The sequence below is a fragment of the Chionomys nivalis genome, chromosome 18 (genome assembly GCF_950005125.1).
Source record: "Chionomys nivalis chromosome 18, mChiNiv1.1, whole genome shotgun sequence".
NCBI lineage: Eukaryota > Metazoa > Chordata > Mammalia > Rodentia > Cricetidae > Chionomys > Chionomys nivalis.
Window position 1 is genome coordinate 37502083 of NC_080103.1, and position 20662 is coordinate 37522744.

Consider the following 20662-nt stretch of genomic DNA (forward strand, 5'->3'; position numbering starts at 1 on the left):
CCAACAATAAATAACCAAGCAGAGGAACACATCCAACGGGAACTAAATTGACTTCAAACTTGCCTATTTTGGGATGGGATATTTCTGAAAAAAAAAATCCTATGAATTTGCGGAAAACACTCTTAAATTTAAAAGATATAGTGTGAAATTAGTGGGGTTCATTGCTCACGGCCCCCTTTTTGCACCATGATGTCCTTTGCTTTGGGAGGCATGAGAAACTTGTGTCAAGTGATGTGATTAGAAAACATTGACCTAGAAGTTGACATGAAAATTCTCTTCTCACTGACAGTTAACTTGTCTTCTGTAGGCCTTATTTTCTGATGCAAAAATTTTGACTTTTAAAGCAAATGTATATGAAACTTGTTTTATAAAATGACATTAGTCAAGTTTGTCTGTAATTCTCCAGATAAAGAGTGAGAACTTTCTTCTTTAGGCAACCATGGTATTATTCTTTTTTCTTCTGTAATCCACACATATTATAATTATATAACTTATACCTTATAATTAGAGAATTTTATAATTGCAAAAAAAGAAAAATTCAAAATTTCATTTTTAGGTCTGATAAAGATTTGCTATTATTTCATTAATTTTTAGTAGAAATACAGGCAAGATGATTCTTTTTAGAAATTAAGTCAAAGATGCCCTTAGGAGTCTGTTGAATTTACATGTTTATTTTTAAGCTATATTTTATTATTATGTTTTCAAAATGTAAAAATATTTCTAATGCTAGTCTTAATATTTAAAAAAAAACTTTATTTTTATACCTATATTAAGTTGTCCTCTGGCTTCTACACATTTGAAGTGATGAATATATATATGCGCTTGACATAAGCCTGAGCAGTTGACTATATACTCACAATGGGTCACCCTACTTCATAAGGATTGTCTCCCTTAAGTCTCATTTAAGGACTCTGGAGTAACTGACATTTACTATAAACTGGTGATTACCTCTTTAAATTTAAATTCCTAATGTTTGTGCAGAAGGATAAGGAAAAGAAACTCAGCAAATATTGCTTATTGCCTTACTTGGGACCTTCTGTTTCCTGATTGTTAGGGATAGTCTGATATCCTATTTAAACAACTTAACTTTAGAGATTTGTAAATAATAATAAAATAATAATAATAATAATAATAATAATAATAATAATATAAAGTGGGAAATTAAGCATAAATCTTCCAATTGGTTATAAGGCGATGGAAATCCTTAGTGACCCATGTTGTACTCTCCAGAGCCCCCAAGTGCTTGCTGTTGTACTCTCCAAGCTGTCAGTGAATATGTCAGGGAGTTTTATAGAGCACAGGATACCAGTTAAAGTTCACATATAAATTTTATGGGAAGGGAATTTGTCAGGAAAAAAAATGTGTCTGCAAATGTCTGAGTTCTTGGTGCATCTTAGACTTGGTGTGGATTTTCAGGCAAAATGAAACTGCCAGGAGAATGCACATGTTCACGTCCAAAGCGAGCACCAAGAGTCATGCCCTCTTCCGCAGCTCTGAAACTGGCTCAGCAGACAGCTACATTGACTCCCACTTTGGTTGCATCTAATTGGAAAGCATCAAAGCACAAAAGACAGAATTGCATTCTGGATGCAACACGATGTCAGCAACACACAGAGGTGCCAAGGGTGGGCGCACTGGGGTCAGGACAGGACTGACACTGTCACAGCAAGCAGGCAGTCTGTGTCCACACAGCTCTGTAATCAAATCGCAAAGTTCTGGGTCCAGTAGCAATGTCCTAATATCTGGAGAACACACAAATCACAGGCACCACACTGCTATAGAAAATGACATTCTGTCTCATGTAGGGTTGCCAGATTTAGCAAATAAAAAGTTCAAGTGTTCATTTCAATTTTAATTCCAGACAATTGAGTAATTATTATTATAACACATTTCAACAGTTGCATGACATCTACTCACACGCAAAAAAAATCCAGTGTTTATCTGGAATGAAAATTGAACAAGGAGTTTTATATTCTGACCAGTAACTCTATACTGTCTCCTATCAGAAGGATATAGCTTTTAAAAACAAAATGAACAAACAAACAAACAAAAAAAAATCCAGGGATCCTGTAGAGAAGGGTGTGGGGGTTGACTGGTGTGTCCCAAGTGTTTGTTTGGAGGGGGCAGAAGAGAAACAATATAAAAGACAAAAGAAACCAGTGAAGAAATTTAGGACAACTGTCTTGTGAGAGCTAAAGAGTCACACGTCATTGCCAAATCCAACATTCTTACAAAGACTAAAGGTTGGGAACACTGGAAATCTGAGGGCAGTCTTACTTTCCGTGTCCCCGAGGAGACCACACGACAGTACAGTAATCAACAAATTATTCAGAATTGGTCACTTAAAATGGTTGGTTGTGGATTATTTTGTGCAGAATTTTCAAAACTGTCTACTAAAAGAAACTTCAGCTGGGCAGTGGTGGAGCACACCTTTAAACCCTGCACTCAGGTGGCAGAAACAGGCAGATTCCTAAGTTCAAGACCAGACTGGTCTACAGAGTGAGTTCCCGGACAGCCAGGGCAACACAGAGGAAACCCTGTCTTGGAAAACCAAAAAAGAAAGAAAAAAAAAAAGAAATTTCATCCATGCTCTCTGCTTAACATAATTGCAGACATCATTGCGGTGATATGGTGATATATTTTAACATATCACTATTGCTTCTGTGATTCCTGTAGGTATTGAAATGCAAGCAAGGAAAGTGGAAAAATACCAGGGGGTAAAAATAAAAACAAAAGAGCAAGAGTGGGCCGGCACACAGGAGTGCTTTTCTTGAAAGTTACTGCGCTGTGTGCAAGACGGTTCAGGTTCAATTTTTTTTTTAAAGAGAAAATAAAAATGAAATGAAAATTAAAAGAATTTATTTTTTAGGAAATGACAAATCCATGTAATGTAATTATAAAAAGGGAGAATTTGATATTGAGAAAAATAATTCTCACTACTGATCTGTCTCTGTAAACTTTTGATAAGAGTTTTTGAAAATAAAAGTAGCAAAAGGATGATTTTTTTTTTCTTTTTCTCTCTCTGTGTATGTGTGCGTGCACACGTGTGTGTGCCAGGGATTCAGATGACTTCCTTAATTGCTCTCCACTTATTTTTTTGAGACAGAGTCTTACAATAAACTTGAAGCCCATCAATTGCTAGACTATCTGGTCAAAAACCCCAGGAGTCCTATCTGTCTCCATAGTGAGCTCTAGGACTGCAGAAACACACAGGACATTTATGTGGAGTGACATGGATGGAACTTAGACCCTCATACTTACATGGCAAGCACTCACTGATTGAACCATCTCTCTGGCCCCATGATTCTTTAAGCATTCAACAACTATTCAACTCAAGTTGGCACATTAGGAAATGACTCTTGTACTTGGTGGTTAAAAATTGCCATGTAATGTTATATTTTTATAAGGCCAATATGTTATAATTAAGGAAACATATAAATACAGACCTTACGTTCTTTAATGGTTTTATATTCTCACTCTTGAGTAATATAAAGAGTATATCAAATTAATTGGGTTCTCCCATAAACTCTGTCCCAGCACCAGAGCCTTCAAAAACTGCATAAAGTACTGAGAAAGGAGAACACGGGAAGAGAGTGGTAAGAGAGAACCCAGGCATTCTGTTTCACTGCACACACGGGGAGAGCTAGCCCCAAATGAGCACACGCTGCAACCAACAGCTGCAAGTAGGTAAACTTTTGTAGTGACTGCTGATGTTCGTATGGGGAGAATTATTCTGTTGCATGTGCTTTTAAAAAACTGAATCCTCCTGCAGTCCTGGAGTGTCTATTATCTGAATAAAAACACACGGTGGGTTCTCCTTCCTTGGGGAAATTTTGTATCAGGTTAATTGCGATGAAAAAGTGGCCAGAGATAGTTTAAAGGGTGATTCAAGACAGCAAGAGAAATGCACATATCCAGTGAAAATCCTACTTTAGGCTGGACAGAATTCTGGAACACCCAGTACTTAGTGGCAAAAAGAAAGGTGTCCAGAAACTAGCATTCATTTCACAATATTGTTGATACCCACTTCAGGTGTGAGAAACCTTCACTGCACATATGAATAAGACAGAAGCTAAAACTCACTAGGAAATGGCGACTGTCATGTAGAATAGAGGATACTCTGATATGAAGAGCAATTATCCTCATTGGAGCTTCTGTCTGATTAGTCTTTGCCAAGACTGATTATGGAGCTTACCTAATGGAAATTACCTGGAATACAATGCATTCAAGCAAGCTAGGGTGAACCCTGCAGACTGTTTTGCAAGCCATCCTTCATTCATTTTCAGGGTGTGGGTTTGTGTGGGAAGCACACTGTCAAGGCTGCCTCAGACTCACAAGACTCCTGCCTCAGCTTCCTGATGGCCAGAGACCGCAGATGTGTGTTCAACCACACGCAGCCTCAGGGGAGTTTTAAAAACATACTCTGTTCTCCTATATGCATTAGATGAAGGTTTACTTCATCTGCACCAGGAAGCCTAAGTCATGTCAAACCCAGCTTCCATTTATTTTCCGACACCTGGATTCTGCATTTAGGAAAGTTCCAAATGTTAGGTTACAAAATGTCGTTTCAGAGGCCCTTCTCTGAGCTCTGATGACACACACACAGGCCCACACACACACGCCCACTCTGAATGTCTCATCCTTTCTCCCTGTGGTTATTCTGACCCAAGCCATACTCACAATGTTAGTGACATCTGGAGAGGCTCCGTTCTGCAGCAGAAGGAGGACAATGTTCAAGTGGCCCATGAAGGCAGCCACATGTATTGGTGTGAGGCCAGACTGCGAAACAGAGCAACAATAGTTTTACTCCTCTGCACGGTGGGCTTTGGGGGGCTTCTTCAGATAAATAAGACGAGTGAAGAGGACAGAGGATGGGCGAGAGGAAGAGGAAGGTGTAAGAGAAGGAATGTTTGGTGAGAAGCTGGAACACTTTTCTACCTCTGTTATAGCTTGGATTGAAGCCCCATATTTCACCAGCAGTTCCATGACTTTGATGCGGTTTTTCTTGCAGGCAATGTGCAGTGGAGTAAAACCATTCTGTGCAAAAGACAATCGAGTTAGTTGAAAACATGCAGAAACAATCCTCACGCAACTCCATGCTGGCACAGCACAGGCAATAATGTTGGATCGTCACATAATGTCTCCGTCTCTTCAAACCGTATTGAAGTGGAAATTTGGGAAGAGAAGTGGCGGTGTATGTGTGTGTGTGTGGGGGGGGGGTGAGCTGAATTTTGCTTCTGTCATTCTGAGTGCAGACAGTGGAGACAGACAAAAGCAGAGGAAAGTATGTGAGCCTACTTTTCACAGGAGAAAAAAAAATAGAGGGCATATATGCTTTAAGTGGCCCTAAGGTGTTTTAGGCTGTCTCGACTGGTCAGGTGAGGGAGAAAAGATGGGGGGAGTAGAAGAATATTTGAAAAGTGGAGGTCCATTTTCTCAGGGCATAAGAATTGTTCATCTACTTTCAAAACAACTAACAATATGACAGCTTTATAAAAAGTGTTTCAACTTTGCTATTTTTTTCCCTCGGGGAGAGTTTCAAATTAGCTGAAATCATTATGCTGACAATATTTATGAAGAGAAGTTAAGTTTCATATTATAACATACATACCAATCGGATGCATTCAATTTTATAAAGAAACAATTAAGTTCCCGGATATATTTTATTTTATGTGGAAATCATTACATCCCAGAGTATTTTCAAGAATGATATGGTGAATTTCGGGAATGGCTGTCAGACGACACCTAAAGCTAAGTTCAGTGATGCCTCTGAAAGGCACGTGAAGTTTTGTAAACTAGGCTACCGGTTCCAGAAACTGGAGAAATCGCATCAACATTTACCTAGCTCCGGGCTAAATTGTTATGTATTATACCTTTTGTCTTTTATTTGAACAGTTGCTCTTTTACAGAATGACACTTGTCTTGCCAGTTAACAGTTTTAAATGTCCTGGGGGACAGAGTGTCATTTGGAGTTCCCCTATGTTACCAGTTCTCAGGCGAACATATGGTCTCACTTAAGTGGTGACTTTGTGTTCTTCACAGTGGAGTGATGAGCAGAGTGTGTTGAGTCATGTTCCCTGTTTATAAACTATGTCATGAGCCAGAGATCAGTAGCCAAGTGGACAGGCGGCATTAAGATACATGCAACTGATCGCCTGTCGTAGTTTCTAAGCTCTTTCATCACTATCTAGTAAAAAGTGTTTTCAACTTCTTATGAGAAATTTAAGGCCTTTACGTATTTAAACATGACCTTGAAAGTATAATCACTTGATAAGTAATTAGTAATAGGTGAATTCCACTGAACTTTTTCAAATAAATCAATATGCTCTATTTTTCTTAATTTAATAGATCGATTATTTTGCTTGGTGATCACATGATTGATTGACTTTTGAGAAAGGATGATCGCATTTATCCCAGACTGGCCTCAAACTTACAATGTAGCCAAGGATGACCTTGAACCTCTGATCTCCTACCTACAGCTCCTGAATTCTAAGATTATAAGCATGTCCCATCATGCCTCATTTTTGTGGTGCTGGGGATGAAGCCTGCCATTCCATAGATGCTAGGCAAGTATTCTACAAATTCAGCTCCTATTCTAGCCCAATATTTAGTCATTTTAACAACAGACTCTCAAAACTGTTTGAAGGGAATTTTAGTTGACATAAATCATGTGAACATATGGGAAAGCAAAACAGTGTGCTTAGAGTGAGAATTAGAAAATGAACGACATAAATTAGTGCCTGCCTAACGTACTAATTAGTTAGCTATAAGTGAAGCAAGAAAGATTTGTTCCATATTATTACACCATGGGAGACACAAAGCTGCTCTGGGAATGGCTTCCTACAGGATCTCTTGAGCAGGTCCTGGAATGCTTTATTTACAATGCCTTGCAAAGCAGTAATATACCAAGCATCACCCAGCCCATGGTTGGGTAGTCCATCCATAAAGAAAATGTCCAAAGGACTCTCTCCAGCTTCTGTCTTAGACCTCCTCATAGAGTCAAATATATTCACCATTTTAAAATCTTTATTTTCCTTAAGAGATTCATCAAGATCAAACTTTTTATACCTGTATCCTAAATCTATCTAGAATTTAGAGGCACCTAGAAAGTACGTTTTCTTTCTTTCTTTCTTTCTTTCTTTCTTTCTTTCTTTCTTTCTTTCTTTCTTTCTTTCTTTCTTTCTTTCTCCCTCATGATGGGCTTTCCCTGTGTAGCCCTGGATGTCTTGGAACTAGTTCTGTAGACCAGGCTGGCCTTGAACTCAGAGATCAGCCTCCCCCTGTCTCCCGAGTGCTGAGATTAAAGGAAAGCACCAGCACACCCTGACATTTCTTATTTTTTTTAACATCTAGCTTCTATTTTAAAACACTTATCATCCCAGAGTTTTATACCATTTGCAACTTGTGGGTTTCAGAAATGACAATCTGGTGTTCTCCTAAATCTGCTCACGTTCATGACCACTTAGGAAACTATGAAAGCATAAAGTAGGCTGTCAGCTCTCAGGGAGTGACAAGCTTGGCAGTTATTAACTGTGGATCTATAACCACACATTGGTGTAGGTGCCGTTGGCCAATCAATGTGATTTTGCTTTCTCAAGCTATATTTGGTGAATGTGGACTGGGCCAGGTTTACCAGGGCTCTCGCATTCGGGTTGGCTCTCTTGTCCAGAAGGAGTTTGGTGACACGGTAGTGACCACAATGTGCAGCAACGTGAAGGGCCGTCAGGTAATCCAGGGTGACATCATCTACAGGTGCCTTGTGCTGTAGCAGGTGCTTCACACATTCCACGTGGTCCCCCTGTGCAGCCATGTGAAGTGGAGACAGCCCGTTCTGCACATCAAAACAGAAAAACCAAATCCATGTTCTGTTTGCATTCCTTTTATGTTCAGGACCCTTACAAAGTCAGTCTTGATCCTCAACACAGTTGGAGGCAGGGGAAATAACTCTTCCTTAATATTCAAATGTAAAGTAGATTATGTTAGGTAAGAGTGTATTTAAGTTTATAACCATAATAATCTTTAGGAAAAGACACTACATGCTTTTCACAGTATGTGTCAATTCAGCTTGATTTTACAAATTATGAGAACAGTATTAGATATATAGGAATGATGACTCAGGCATAAATCATTTGCATTTTATACTATAAAAAGCAGTCTACATTAAATTATCTCCCTACCTGCATTTCCCTTCCCACATAAACAGAGGAGTACTTGGATAAAGAAGGGAAAAGTGAATGCATTGGGCAAGAAAATAGAAAAAAATTCACCATATCTTAGGTTCAGGCTTTAGAAAAATTCTGAGATGCTTTTTTTTCCCAATAATAATACAAGACTTACATTAAAATATGAATGAAGAGACAGGTAGGTGTTGGAAGAGCATGAAGCCACTGAAGATCATGTATCAATGACCTCATGGCTCTCAATCTTGAGGACAGTCTAGATTCACGATATTAATATAGACTCAAACAGTCTTCACCTTTACTGGGAAGGCAATCAAGAGTAAAACTTAAAGGATAGGGTAAGCCATTCTTCATAATCAGTGTAAGTCAAAAACAACTTCCTATTTTGTGGAGTTCTATTTTGTAGTTGTCTCCTTCCACCTTTACATGGGCTTTTGAAGACTTGCTTGACAAGCGCTTTTTAACCTGCTGAGCCATCCTGTCCCATCCCCAATTTCTCCCTCCACCCCATTTTTTTTAAGTAGGCAAATAAATGCCAAAAAGAAGAACTCACACAATGTTTAGAAAAAAAAAATAGAACATTGTTCTTTCAAGAGACCATACTATTGCTAGTGCTTAATAACCACGCAGGAGCCATCAAATATAGTTTGTTGATCAAATAACTATTTTGGTAATCATGTTATCAATTCAAAGAAGTAAAAATCATGTTTACAAAAAGATATAAAAGGCCCACAGTCCAGTATTCTCAATATGAAAGGTGACTTCGAGAATGAGAAATAGCTACAACTAAACATATAAAAATCTTAACTGTAGTTGTTTATGGGTGGAAGAGTTCAAGGGAACTGAAAATTATGTTATTTGTTCCTGAAATGAACGGCATTAGGAATCATTGTTTTGATATTTAGAAATACATTAAATGGACTTTGAAAAGAGGAGCAGGTAGGTAAGAAAGTACATATTTCAGAGAAAGAAAAATGTCTAAGTACAGATAAAACAAACTGGTGTAGTGCTCATCTGAATTTCTGTCATCCATTGTTGCTGCTTGAAGGTTATTGATCCACTTGAATATTATGTCTGAAATTAGACAACATTTCAGTCTTTGTCTAACCTATAGTCCCCCAGTTATTTTCAACCCTCCTTTTCAACCTTCCCTTCTAACACATCTCCATTTCTTTGTGTTAGCTACCACCCTCAGGAACACTTTCTTCCACGGACCACCAGTGCCTACACTGGGCTGAGAAACAGTTGATTTTCACTATCTTTCCTGTCCTCCATTTCAGGACTCTCCAAAATTACTCATAGTCCTGCAGCATCCTGACTGCAGAAAGCTCTCCTCCAACCCTACTTCTGCTCCCTGGGAACTCTATCTCTTGGTCCACAGACCCAGGTCCTTCTAGCATTTTCCTGCTGTCCCTCTTGGCCTTTCTTCCTAGCCCCTCCACTCCTTTGTGCCAGTCACTGACCCGCAGAAATGGTCTTCGCCAAGGACCCCACAGCCACTACACTTGCTTCAGATCCAGAGGGGGCAACAGCAATGAACAAAACATCCACCCAAAAACCATAAGGACAGATATCTACAGCAGAACACAACTCACACCATTACACCAGATGCCCGGATCCCAGCACAAAAACACAAGCATGAGCAGCCAAGACAATACACCTCCTCCAGAAGCCAGAAACCTTATGGCAATTCTTCTCCCCACCCCAAATGTGATTTAGCTGAAGCACAAGACAAGGACTTCAAAACGACAATTATGAATATATTCAAAGAACTTAAAGAGTATGTAAATAAATGGCTTAATGAAGACTATGAAAGCACAAACAGTTGAATGAAATAACAAAAAAAACATTTCAAGAAATAAAAGAAATAGAATCACTAGAGAAAATCCAAACTAAAATAAAACTGAAAATCAGAACATTAGGATACCAAACAAAAACCTCAGAGGTAAGCCCCACCAGAGAGTACAAGCCATGGAAAAGAGAATTCCAGATCTTTAAGACACGGTCAGAGAAATGGATAGCTCAGTCCAAGAAGATGTTAAATCTAAAAAGTCCAAGCACAAAACATCCAGGATATCTGGGACACCATGAAAAGACCAAACCTATAAATAATAGGTATAGAGGAATAAGAAGAAACCTAGGTCAAAGAAGACTATAGAAAAAAAATTTCTCCAGTCTAAAGAAAGATATAGCGATCATGGTATGAGAAGCATATAGAACACCAAACAGACAGGACCAAAACAGAAACTGCCCAGGACCCATAATAATCAAGGCACTAAATGTTCAGAACAAAAAAAGGACATTAAAAGCTGCATGGGAGAAATATTAAGTCATGTATAAAGTCAGACTCATTACAATGACACCTGACTTTTCAGCAGGGACTATGAAAGCCATAAGGAGTCATATTATACAACCTCTAAGAGACAACAGATGCCATCCCAGACACTATACCTGATGATCTGAAGAAAGAATCCTATAAAACTATAGAACAGAGGAAACACAAAGGCAAGCATTCCATGATGGGAACACACGTGAAAGACCTCAACAGACAGGAAGGAAGCGGCTGTGTCTTAAGGTAAGTGGATTAGGAGGGTAAATAAGGAGAGGGGTTCAAAGGGATAAGAGACTTTGTGAGAGAGGTCTGGCATGGTTGGAAGGGCTGGGACAACATGATTTGCCTTGGGTAATGTGTTCAGAACAGCTGGGTTGCAGAAAAAACGAACAGAAACCAGTTAGGGATCTCTTCCACCATCCAAGTGGGACATGTGGTGGCGATGCAGCTCTTTAACAGCTTCTGGTCTAATGATGCATATAGAAGGAAGAGGCAAAGAACGGAGAGAAAGAAACAGAGTCTTGCATGATATGAAGGATCGGAGCAATTGAAAGAACGAGATGCCCATGAAGGAAGGTACAAGACTCAAGAGAGCTATATTTAGGGGTGGGCAAAATATCGCAGAATTCTAGAAATATCCACATGTGTGTCACTAAAGCGCTGGAACTGTTTAAAGATAAACTTCAGGACACGTCAGAGGAAGTGTGTATGGAGAGAGAGAGAACAAAGACAGAATGGGACCTCTACCACAGGATTGCTAACAGCCAGAGAGCTGAGGGATAGAGAAGAAATCGTCACGGAGACTGGGAAACAGATGCCTGCAATACAGAAGGAATCCAAAGAAATATGATGTCCTAGAAGGCAAATGAGGGAAGCGTTTGGAGAGAGGAGGAATGGGAAGTGGTGCCAGGTGACAGAAATAGGAAGGAACACAGATTCCACGGGCTCTGATTCATGGGCCCAGAGAGCTGGGAAAGTGGGAGTTTGCGGACATTGTTTGCTTCCCATCGTGTCCAGCTTGCTTCAGTTTTTCTCAGGGTTACATGAAGAAAAAAAATATGTCTAAGCAATTTAAAGAACAAAATGTGGCTTAGTTAGGTAGCAGGGAGCGAGATGAATCACTATGGAAATTGCAGTGTAATGTGTCACTGGGCTAAGCTAAGGTTAGTGACCACAGTCTGTAGGGACTACATCACTGTTGCCACACTCAGGTACGGGAATGTGACATGGATTTAGTCCCCAGAGGCCACAGGGAGTTGTTCAAGGGAGCACTAGAAAGGGAACTTCATTGTTCAGAGGTAAGGGACCAGGGGGAGGATCGAGACTGTGCAAAAGGCACAACTGCCTGGGGTTGGAGGCTCAGAGTGAGCTGAGACCTAGGAGGGTGGGTGGAGAATGTGAGGTTAGAGATGAGAATGACAGGGACCTTATAGTCAGGACACTGAGAATTCGGCATGGATTATAGTGAGGATTCATTCTGCTGAGACCCATAGCTTTCAAAGAATGGGGGGAAATTGCTTTGAGGAGGAAATCTGGATGACTCAAAACTGAGAGCTGAAGTGGGGAGAGAGGGAGGGCACGATGCTAGGCATGTGCAGTGGCTAGTCCTCCTCCAACCTGATCAGTTCATCCACTCAGACTCCTTTACCCTCACAGAGCTCTGCTTTTCCCAGTCTCCTGTCTCTGCTGCCCTGGAGAGTCTAAGCTTCTTCAAGATACTTTTTGATGAGAATTCACCTTGCTAGTTCCTTGGTAACCAGAACAGCACCTGGCACATTGCATCTTCCTCATACGTGATATATCTGGATGCAGGACTGGATGGGTTATAACCATGTGGTCGCCAATACTCTGTGCTGGACCCTTAAATTTAAATGACTCCTCCTTTGACAGGAAGCTGACCTTAAAACTCACACTCAGGTAATCCATATTCTCGCAGCTTATAAATCCATTGTCAGTGCAAGGTAAAGAAGGTAATTTGAAATTTTTCGTGTAAGATCACATAAGCTTCAGTTTTATAAGGATCTTTTAAAAATTGGGTGTAACACGACTGGACTGCAATTTTGTTTCCATTTAAATTGCAGCCTGTTCCTTCAACAAGCTCTCCATGATATCTCTGCAGAACCCAGTCTAAACTGTAGCATATTTTTAAGATATAATTTTGCAACATTCACCATATAGAATGATAATGAAAACAATGCAGGAAACTTATTTCACTTTGTGTCTTTCATGTATAAAGTCAATTTCTCTAGTGGCTGGCGGGGCTGGCTGGCGGGGCATATCTTTTAGAGAATGACTGAGTTCTCTATAAATGGTAAGTGTGTATGCTGGTTCCCTCCAAATGATACCAAGGAAATTATCAATTAAAGTAGAAATTGAGCCAGGCTTGGAGGCACAGGCCTGTAATCAGCACATGGGAGGCAAAGGCAGGCTGATTTCTGATTTGGAGGCCAACCTGGTCTACAGAGCAAGCTTCAGGACTATATAGAGAAACCCTGTGTCAAAACACCAGCGCATCATATACATATGGGAATTTATCTATCAAGGTAATACCATTAACATTTGGAAGACAAAGCTTTGCATTTCTTTATTCTTTTTCTTTTGGGTAGTACTAATTAGAACAATTACTTAATAGTAGAGTTGGCTGACTATATTAATTATATACATTATTTCCATTATCATTCTATGCTGTGTGTGTGTGAGTGTGTGTGTGTGTGAGTGTGTGTGTGAGTGTGTGTGTGTGTGTGAGTGTGTGTGTGTGTGTTGAAGATAAGTCATGCGAGGCCAGTATCCTGGTTTTCTTCATCTTGCCCTATTGCTAGCACCAGGGAATATCAGCATTATTAAGTGGTAGGAACAGGGTGGAATCAGGAGAAAATGCAAGAGGTTCACATCAGAATTTTTATTGTATTTAAGGATCTAAAATTTGTCTCATAGCCCATTAAATAACTCTGGGTGATTAAATGTCCATTTATGCTTCATAGTATTTTCTGATAGATATTAGAGAAATGCACAACAATAAAGTTTACACATATCGATAATGCAAACCTCCAAACAGTTCACTTACTGTGTGATTTTTTTTGTTATTCACATGGAAAAGGGTTTTCTTACCTGAACACTGTAATAAGGTGAGGCAAGAAAATGCTCATTGTATTTTACCATAAAGAATAGAATCAGCTTTAGCCTGCTTTGCAGTTCTTTATACGTGACTAATCTTAAGGTATGCTGTTCCTATCACCGTTAAATATCCCTAGTATAGTCAAACAGCTCTACTATTCAGTAAATATTCTAATTAGTGTTAACCAAAAGAGAAGTATTTAATAAATCCATAGCTTTATCTTCCAATGTTAATGGTATTGCCTTGAAAAATAATTCCACATGTGTTATATACTCATCTTAGAAAGTCATAAAAATTTTAGCTTATGCAATGTAATAGTCTCATATATATTAATATATTTAATATAATATTGTTAGTCAAGTTTCCATCTACGGTAAAATAATAGGTTTTAAAAAACAGTAGGAACCTAGAGGTATCCATTTAGCACATCTTGATGTATGCATTTGTTCGTTTTAATAATTTTGCAAATTTGGTATTTATTTCTTATTTTTAGCACGTTCAGTAAGTTTTACTGGTGCTTTAGTTTTAAGAAGAGAGACCACCCAAAGTGCCTTAAGTGTCCTCGGATGTCATCTTACTCACAATGACTCACCTTGGTCCTTGCCAGCAAGGGGGCACCCCGTTCCAGCAGCAGCTCCACCGCTTGGTCATGCCCACTTCGCGCAGCACAGTGAAGTGGTGTCAACCCATCCTGGCAAGAGAATGAAGATACTAAGCCTGAGTTCACACTCCTTTAAAAAGAAACAAATCAAAACAAGATTATGCCTTTTGCCACTGATAGGAAAGAGGCTGAAATTTGATCCTGATGACCTGATAAAAGCATAACAGGATGGCAGCAGCTTACCTAACAGAGAGAGGGGAGTGAAAGAGAGAAGACAGAAAAAGATTATGATGTAGAATTAGAAAGGGGAAACAGAGGCTCCCCGCAACTCTGCTCCAATATAGGCAGACTGTCTGTATTGGAACAGGTTGAATTCTGGTCAAATGTTTGCACATCCCAGAAGACGAAAAGGCACAGAGCACATTGATGTATAGCCTACTCGCTGGAAACCAAAGCTGTTGTTGTGCTGTTATGCCCTTTGATTCTGGTTTTCTTTGCATCAACAAGAGACTGTGTCCTTTGCTTTACAGAAGCTTCTCAGTTTCAGGAGGTCCCATTTATTATTTGTTGTTCTCAGTGTCTGTCCTGCTGGAGTAATATTTAGGAAGTGGTCTCCTGTGCCTATGTGTTCAAGGCTATTTCCCACTTTCTCTTCTATGAGGTTCTGTGTTATTGGTTTTATGTTGAGGTCTTAGGCATAAACCCAAAAGATGCTTAATCATACTACAAGGACATTTGCTCAACCGTGTTCATAGCAGCATTATTCATGATAGAAAGAATCTGGAAAAAACCTAGATGCCCCTCAACTGAAGAATGGATAAGGAAAATATGGCACATTTACACAGTTGAGTACTTCTCAGCAGTCAAAATTAGATTTAAAAAAATGACATCTTGAAATTTGCAGGCAAATAGATAGAACTAGAAAAAAATACTGAGTAGGTAACCCAGAATCATAAAGACACATATAATATTTACTCACTCATAAGTGGCTTTTAGATATAGCCAAAAATAGCCAGCCTATAGTTCACAACCCCAAAGAAACTAGATAACAAAGAAGACCCTAAGAGACAAATACATGGATCCACCTAGGAAGATCTAGACAAGATCTCATGAGTAAACTGGGAGCATGGGGGCAAGGAGGGAGAATGAAAGTGGAGAGGGGAGGAAGGAAGGTGAGTGGGAGAAAACATATAGCTTAGTTAAAAACAATAAACTTTAAAAAAAAATTAAAAACACCTTTGGACACAGTTGTGCGGGGAGGGTTGCCACATTATTTTCAAGATTTCCCAGCAGGAGATGAAAGGGAGATTGAGCTGGGAAAAATGGAAATGATAATGTTTTTTGTCTTGATACCAGCACCCTGTAGCAGCAATATAAGTTGTATAGTAAATGACATAGCATGGTTTCTCAAGTGCATGCTTGGTGGGCTTCATCTGTCTTCAGTTTGAGGAATGTCAGACAGTAAGCACAGGACTCTGTGCCTTGGACTCCAGAGACAAAAAGCCCTGTGGTGAATCAAAGATCAGAAGTCTTTGACCAAAGTCTACGCGGCGAGGACCCATGCTGTGCACAAAAAGAAAGCAACTTCTTTTTTTTATTATCTTTTTATTTTTTTTTTAGATTTATTTATTTATTATGTATAGTGTTCTGTCTGTATGTATGCTTACAGGCCAGAAGAGGGCACCAGATCTCATTACAGATGGCTTTGAGCCACCATGTGGTGGCTGAGAATTGAACTCAGGACCTCTGGAAGAGCAGCCAGTGCTCTTAAGCTCTGAGCCATCTCTCCAGCCCCGAGAAAGCAACTTCTTCTGTTTGTCTTAGAGCCTTAAGAGAATGGCAAAGGGAGAGATGCTGGTTTACATGCTTCAAGTAAAGGGAGATATATCATTTTGTATGAACTGCCTGAAATATGCTCTTTGTAAATAGGGAAAAATCCCAAAAATACCCTTCAGGAAACAACAGGAACTCTGTAGGGAACGTTTAGCATTCCCACAAGAGCATCAAAGAACTAGTGAGGACTAAGTTCTCAGTCTCGTGGTTAATGATGCGATGCACCTGCTCACACGAGAGCCCAGCAACTAGTGATGCTAAATTCATTGTCTTCCATGCTCACCTTGGCTGGAATTTGAATCTTTACTACAAAGCACACCATCAAATTATTGGCAATTCTTGTCCGGGTTTTATATTCCGGGACCTCTAAGTTATAGTTTGAAGGCTAAATTTCTCTGCCCTCCAAAGTTCCCTTCTTCATTTGCCCTTTCTTCTTCACTAAAACCAGACAGACACGCTGGCTTCTCTGCTGTGAGTGATTTGGCAAAGGCTACTCAGTTAACATAAGAGAGGCATCACCTCTCCAGCTGGCAGCTCAAAACTGCTTTGTTCAACCCTTGCTTCCCTTATCTTTTCCATTCTTTGCTCTATGACTGTGCTATTTTTTCCAGTAATGGATGCTGAAATCAGATCGTTGTTATAAAAATGCTGCATGTCCTAGCTCACGTTACATAATGGTGCAAAAATCCATTTCACCCTTTTAGCAATCTCATTTCTCAAATGAAGACCTTCATATTTCTCAGGAAAATAATGTTTCATAAGTTGTTGAGAAGAGGAAATACGGTGATATTTCTAGTCTATTTAGCAAGATGCCTAGAACAGCACTCACATATGATCGCTGGTAGCTGTTACCCTCTCTAATTGCCTCTTCTGATGTGTTTTGTTCAACATTCTTCAGCATTTTTGTGTACTTCTATTGGTGACAATGAAATATGTGTTTCAATATTTTAAATATAGTTCTCCTATGGGGGTAGCTCTGCATTTAAATAATAAATAAGTTTTAAAACAGGAAAGAGTAATGTTCTTAATAAAAACCAAATTATTAGTCTCACTTTAACTATCTATAAAATTTATAGTTCAACATTAAAGTCGGGGGGGGGTAGACATTATCAAAAGGCTGTGATTAAAACGCCTCTGAGTTGCACTCTAAGGCCTTCCAATGGTGAGGTTTCCAAGATGCCCAGCGCCTCAGTGGTTGCCAAAACAGAAGTGACAGTGGAGAGGAAAAGGCACAGATTCATTTTTATGCCAACAAAAAAACCTCTATAAATTTTGCTTTCCTTCAGATAATGGGACCCTCAAACATGTGAAAAGGAACCAGCAAATGAGGGAGAATTCTGGACAGAATACGTGATATTCTAATGATTTGTGAATATCTTTATTGTTAGAACTGAAAATAAAGATAATTAAGACTTTGAAATTATGTGTATAGAAACCTGTTTATAATAATAGTCAAACAATTAAGCATTTTCTATTTCAAAGATGCTTTAAGAGATCTGAAAGCAAACTTTACTTCATTATCTTCCGTTAACTTAGTAATCAAGTACTGTATTCCAGAATGGGCCTCTCACTCCACGTCACAATCCTTGAGTTCAGGCTTCACCTCGGCTTTGGTAAGAGGCGTACGATCCTTTTAGCTGTGGCCAGGGTATGGGACTCTAACAACACTGTAAAGCAGTGCTACTTAGGCACGAGGGATGCTTAGCTCCTGCTTGAAAGGCGTACCAGAGCAACACTGTGAACCATGCTACATGTGCTGAATGAAGCTAGCCCACAAGGAGCTCACTTTCTCATTCCATGCCACTTCTGCCTACAGCAACACCATGTTACCATCTCTCGGCAGATAATGGAGAGAATGTTTATACCACAGAAATCAGCAAGGGGAGACTACAGACTAAGCCATTTCATTTTATCTTGTTTTTAAAGAACCTGCTATTAAATGTTCACCAGCATACAGTATCCCTTGGGTACCAGTAGTCAATCCTTCCTCCCCACCACTGTGTGTGTGTGTTGTGTCTTTGACTCTGCCCCACACCTGCTCTCTCTTCTGCCCACTCTACAATACTAAGCATCAAGTGTGGCCTCAGATATACTGGGCAAGTGCTCTTTTATGAGCAATGCCACCAGCCCATGACTTGATCTTGGAATAGGGAGAGATGGTCTGGCTTGTTCAGTGTTGGGTCTCCTGAATTCATGGCACGAGCAGGAACTCAGAAAATTGTGCAGAGGATGAAAGAACAGAATGTCCACACTCTATACAGAACTAGAAAATCTGCTCTTTGCATCTTAATGCTTGATTCAAATTCCATTTACGTTCTCTCTCCAAAAGCTACAGAGGACAAAATATGGCCCCAGATTCACTTCCCAGTGCTTCCAAATTGACAACTTTCCTAAGAATAATTAAAGGCAAGACTATCATAAGAGTCCATGTCTCTTTATGTCTGAGCACTGTGATTTTTGAAAACAGTGCTATCGGTGTTAGACTTTGTTTATGCAATGCGTGCATGTGACCCTAAAGACAAGAACATCTTTGAAGAACCCAAGAAGTACTATAATGGCAAATGGAAACAAACTCAATTGTTCACTAATGAGTATCTAGTTCAGAACAGCATTAACAAAAGTAGTGAATATCCTTAATAAGCCGACTAGGATTTTTAAAAATTATTGCACTAAGGTTTAAAAACAAGGGATGAACTGGGGGAAGAACATGGACAGCAAGGCAGGAAGCAAGAAGCAGGCACAGCCTGAGCATGCCCAAATTCTCAAATTGCCCCCTTTCCTATCCACAGCACAGCAAAGGTTGGAACCAGGCAAAACTCCTATGCAAGAATAGGATACCACACTCTGGACAGACAAAAACCTCCCAAACTCTCACATGGCATGATGCTGCTACCCTGGATGAGGTTTCTTTGTTTTGTTTTTTAGCATCATTTTCTGAGTCTTTGATCTTTGTTCCCAGTAACTGAGCATGAAAAACTACTACACTGAGGGGCTAGCAGTCTGTTGCTCTAGGCATTTATGAACAAACATTAATTTTATTTTATCAGCTGAAACCTTTACATGTTGTATGAGAGTGATATCAAACCCAAGAGCAATCTCCTAGCAACACACTGCTTGTATTTGCTGTCTAGTGTTAGAAGGTACGGTGTGAGAGGCAGCAGGGCTTAAAGGGATGGAAGGCAATTCAAAGTGCAAAGATACTCACCCTTGTTTTGGCATCAATCTGACCACCTCGATCCAGTAGGAGCTTCACCATGTTGGTATTGCCCCTTTTGGAAGCCACGTGCAGGGGAGTAATTCCATTCTATACCGTAGAAAGAGCAAACAGAACAGGGTGGATATGGCAGGGTTAAGAGCATGGCTTCCTAGTAAAGAGTACCAAGGGGTTGTGACTTGTGTGTGGTGATTTGACCCATGATATCTATGGTTCAATAGGTTTGGTCATAAGAAACAAAGAAGCCCTAAACCATGGGAGACAAATAATTAGAAAATGAAAAATGTAATGAAAATGCATATTTGTCAAGAACTACCATAGACACATTGAATGTAAAACAAGAGACAGATGGGGGATGCCTGTGTGGCAGAAGCAAAGCCTCCAATTCTAATAGAGAGCCCAGTAAATGTCTCTATATAATATTCATATACTATAGAGTTTGAGATCTCCAAGTTTTATACGTTTAAAAATGGGGGAAAATACATGTATTAATATCCTGTTGTAATTATTCTTTAAGAGCCCCTCAGAATAATTCATAGAGAAAAACAGCTGGAAAATAATACAAGGTACTTTTAGAACAAAAGTTTTTTTTCCCCCAAACAGGATTTCACTACATAGCTCAGGATAGCCTAGAACTTGCTATATAACCTAGGCTACTGTTAGAATGGAACTCCTCCTATCTGAGTGTCCAGATTCCTAGGATTACAGACCTATACCACCACACATACAGAAGACTTCCAAGGACTATAATAGTGCACGCAAAATTTAGTTTGTCTTATGAGATATCAGGTGTCATCATAATGGCATGGATATGTGTCTGAGTTGTTTGTGTGTCACAATTTTCCAAGTATTTAAATATTGTATCAGTTGAATCATGTTAAAAACCATGCTACATGTGAATCTTATACTATCATGTAAATGAAATTTTCTAACAGAAGCAGACCATTATTATAATTCTATGTACTGTCTTACAGTAACTTTTACAAAGACATCAGAGTAAATTTTTAATTTTTTAGACCAAGAGAGGGAAAATCAAAACTCATCCCCCTGTTTGCCTACTTGTTAAGAATTGACCCTTACAGAGTTCATGCTCCCTATTTTAACACTGTAATCCAATCACTGGACATTGAGCATTTATGATTTTTATAATGTTTTATAATGTAACAGTTGAATGTCATTTAAAAATTAGCCTCCTCAACTCCTGACACAGTCTTTATTTTTTTATTGATTTTCATTTTCTGCGTGTTTGAGTGTTCTCTGCCCTTAGAGGCCAAAAGAGGGCACTGGTTCCCCTGGAGCTTGAATGTGGTGAACAACTCAGGAAAGGGTAGGAGTCGAACTCCGGCCCTCTGGAAAAGCTGGCTATAAGCTCATCCTTGAGCCATCT

General features: G+C 39.4%; 1 protein-coding gene across 50 annotated transcripts in view; it reads right to left on the reverse strand.

The window, feature by feature from the left end:
* The window catches only part of Ank2 (ankyrin 2), a 532749-nt gene that overhangs the window by 103127 nt on the left and 408960 nt on the right, over positions 1-20662 (reverse strand). For 45 of the 50 annotated variants that reach the window (XM_057793904.1, XM_057793906.1, XM_057793908.1 and 42 more), the window contains 5 exons: positions 19267-19365; positions 14220-14318; positions 7634-7831; positions 4939-5037; positions 4681-4779 (listed from right to left, as the gene is read on the reverse strand). In XM_057793904.1, the coding sequence (XP_057649887.1) occupies positions 4681-4779; positions 4939-5037; positions 7634-7831; positions 14220-14318; positions 19267-19365 (594 nt within the window). The remainder of the gene's footprint in view (positions 1-4680; positions 4780-4938; positions 5038-7633; positions 7832-14219; positions 14319-19266; positions 19366-20662) is intronic. The other 5 variants (XM_057793903.1, XM_057793933.1, XM_057793935.1 and 2 more) reach the window with 1 other exon arrangement.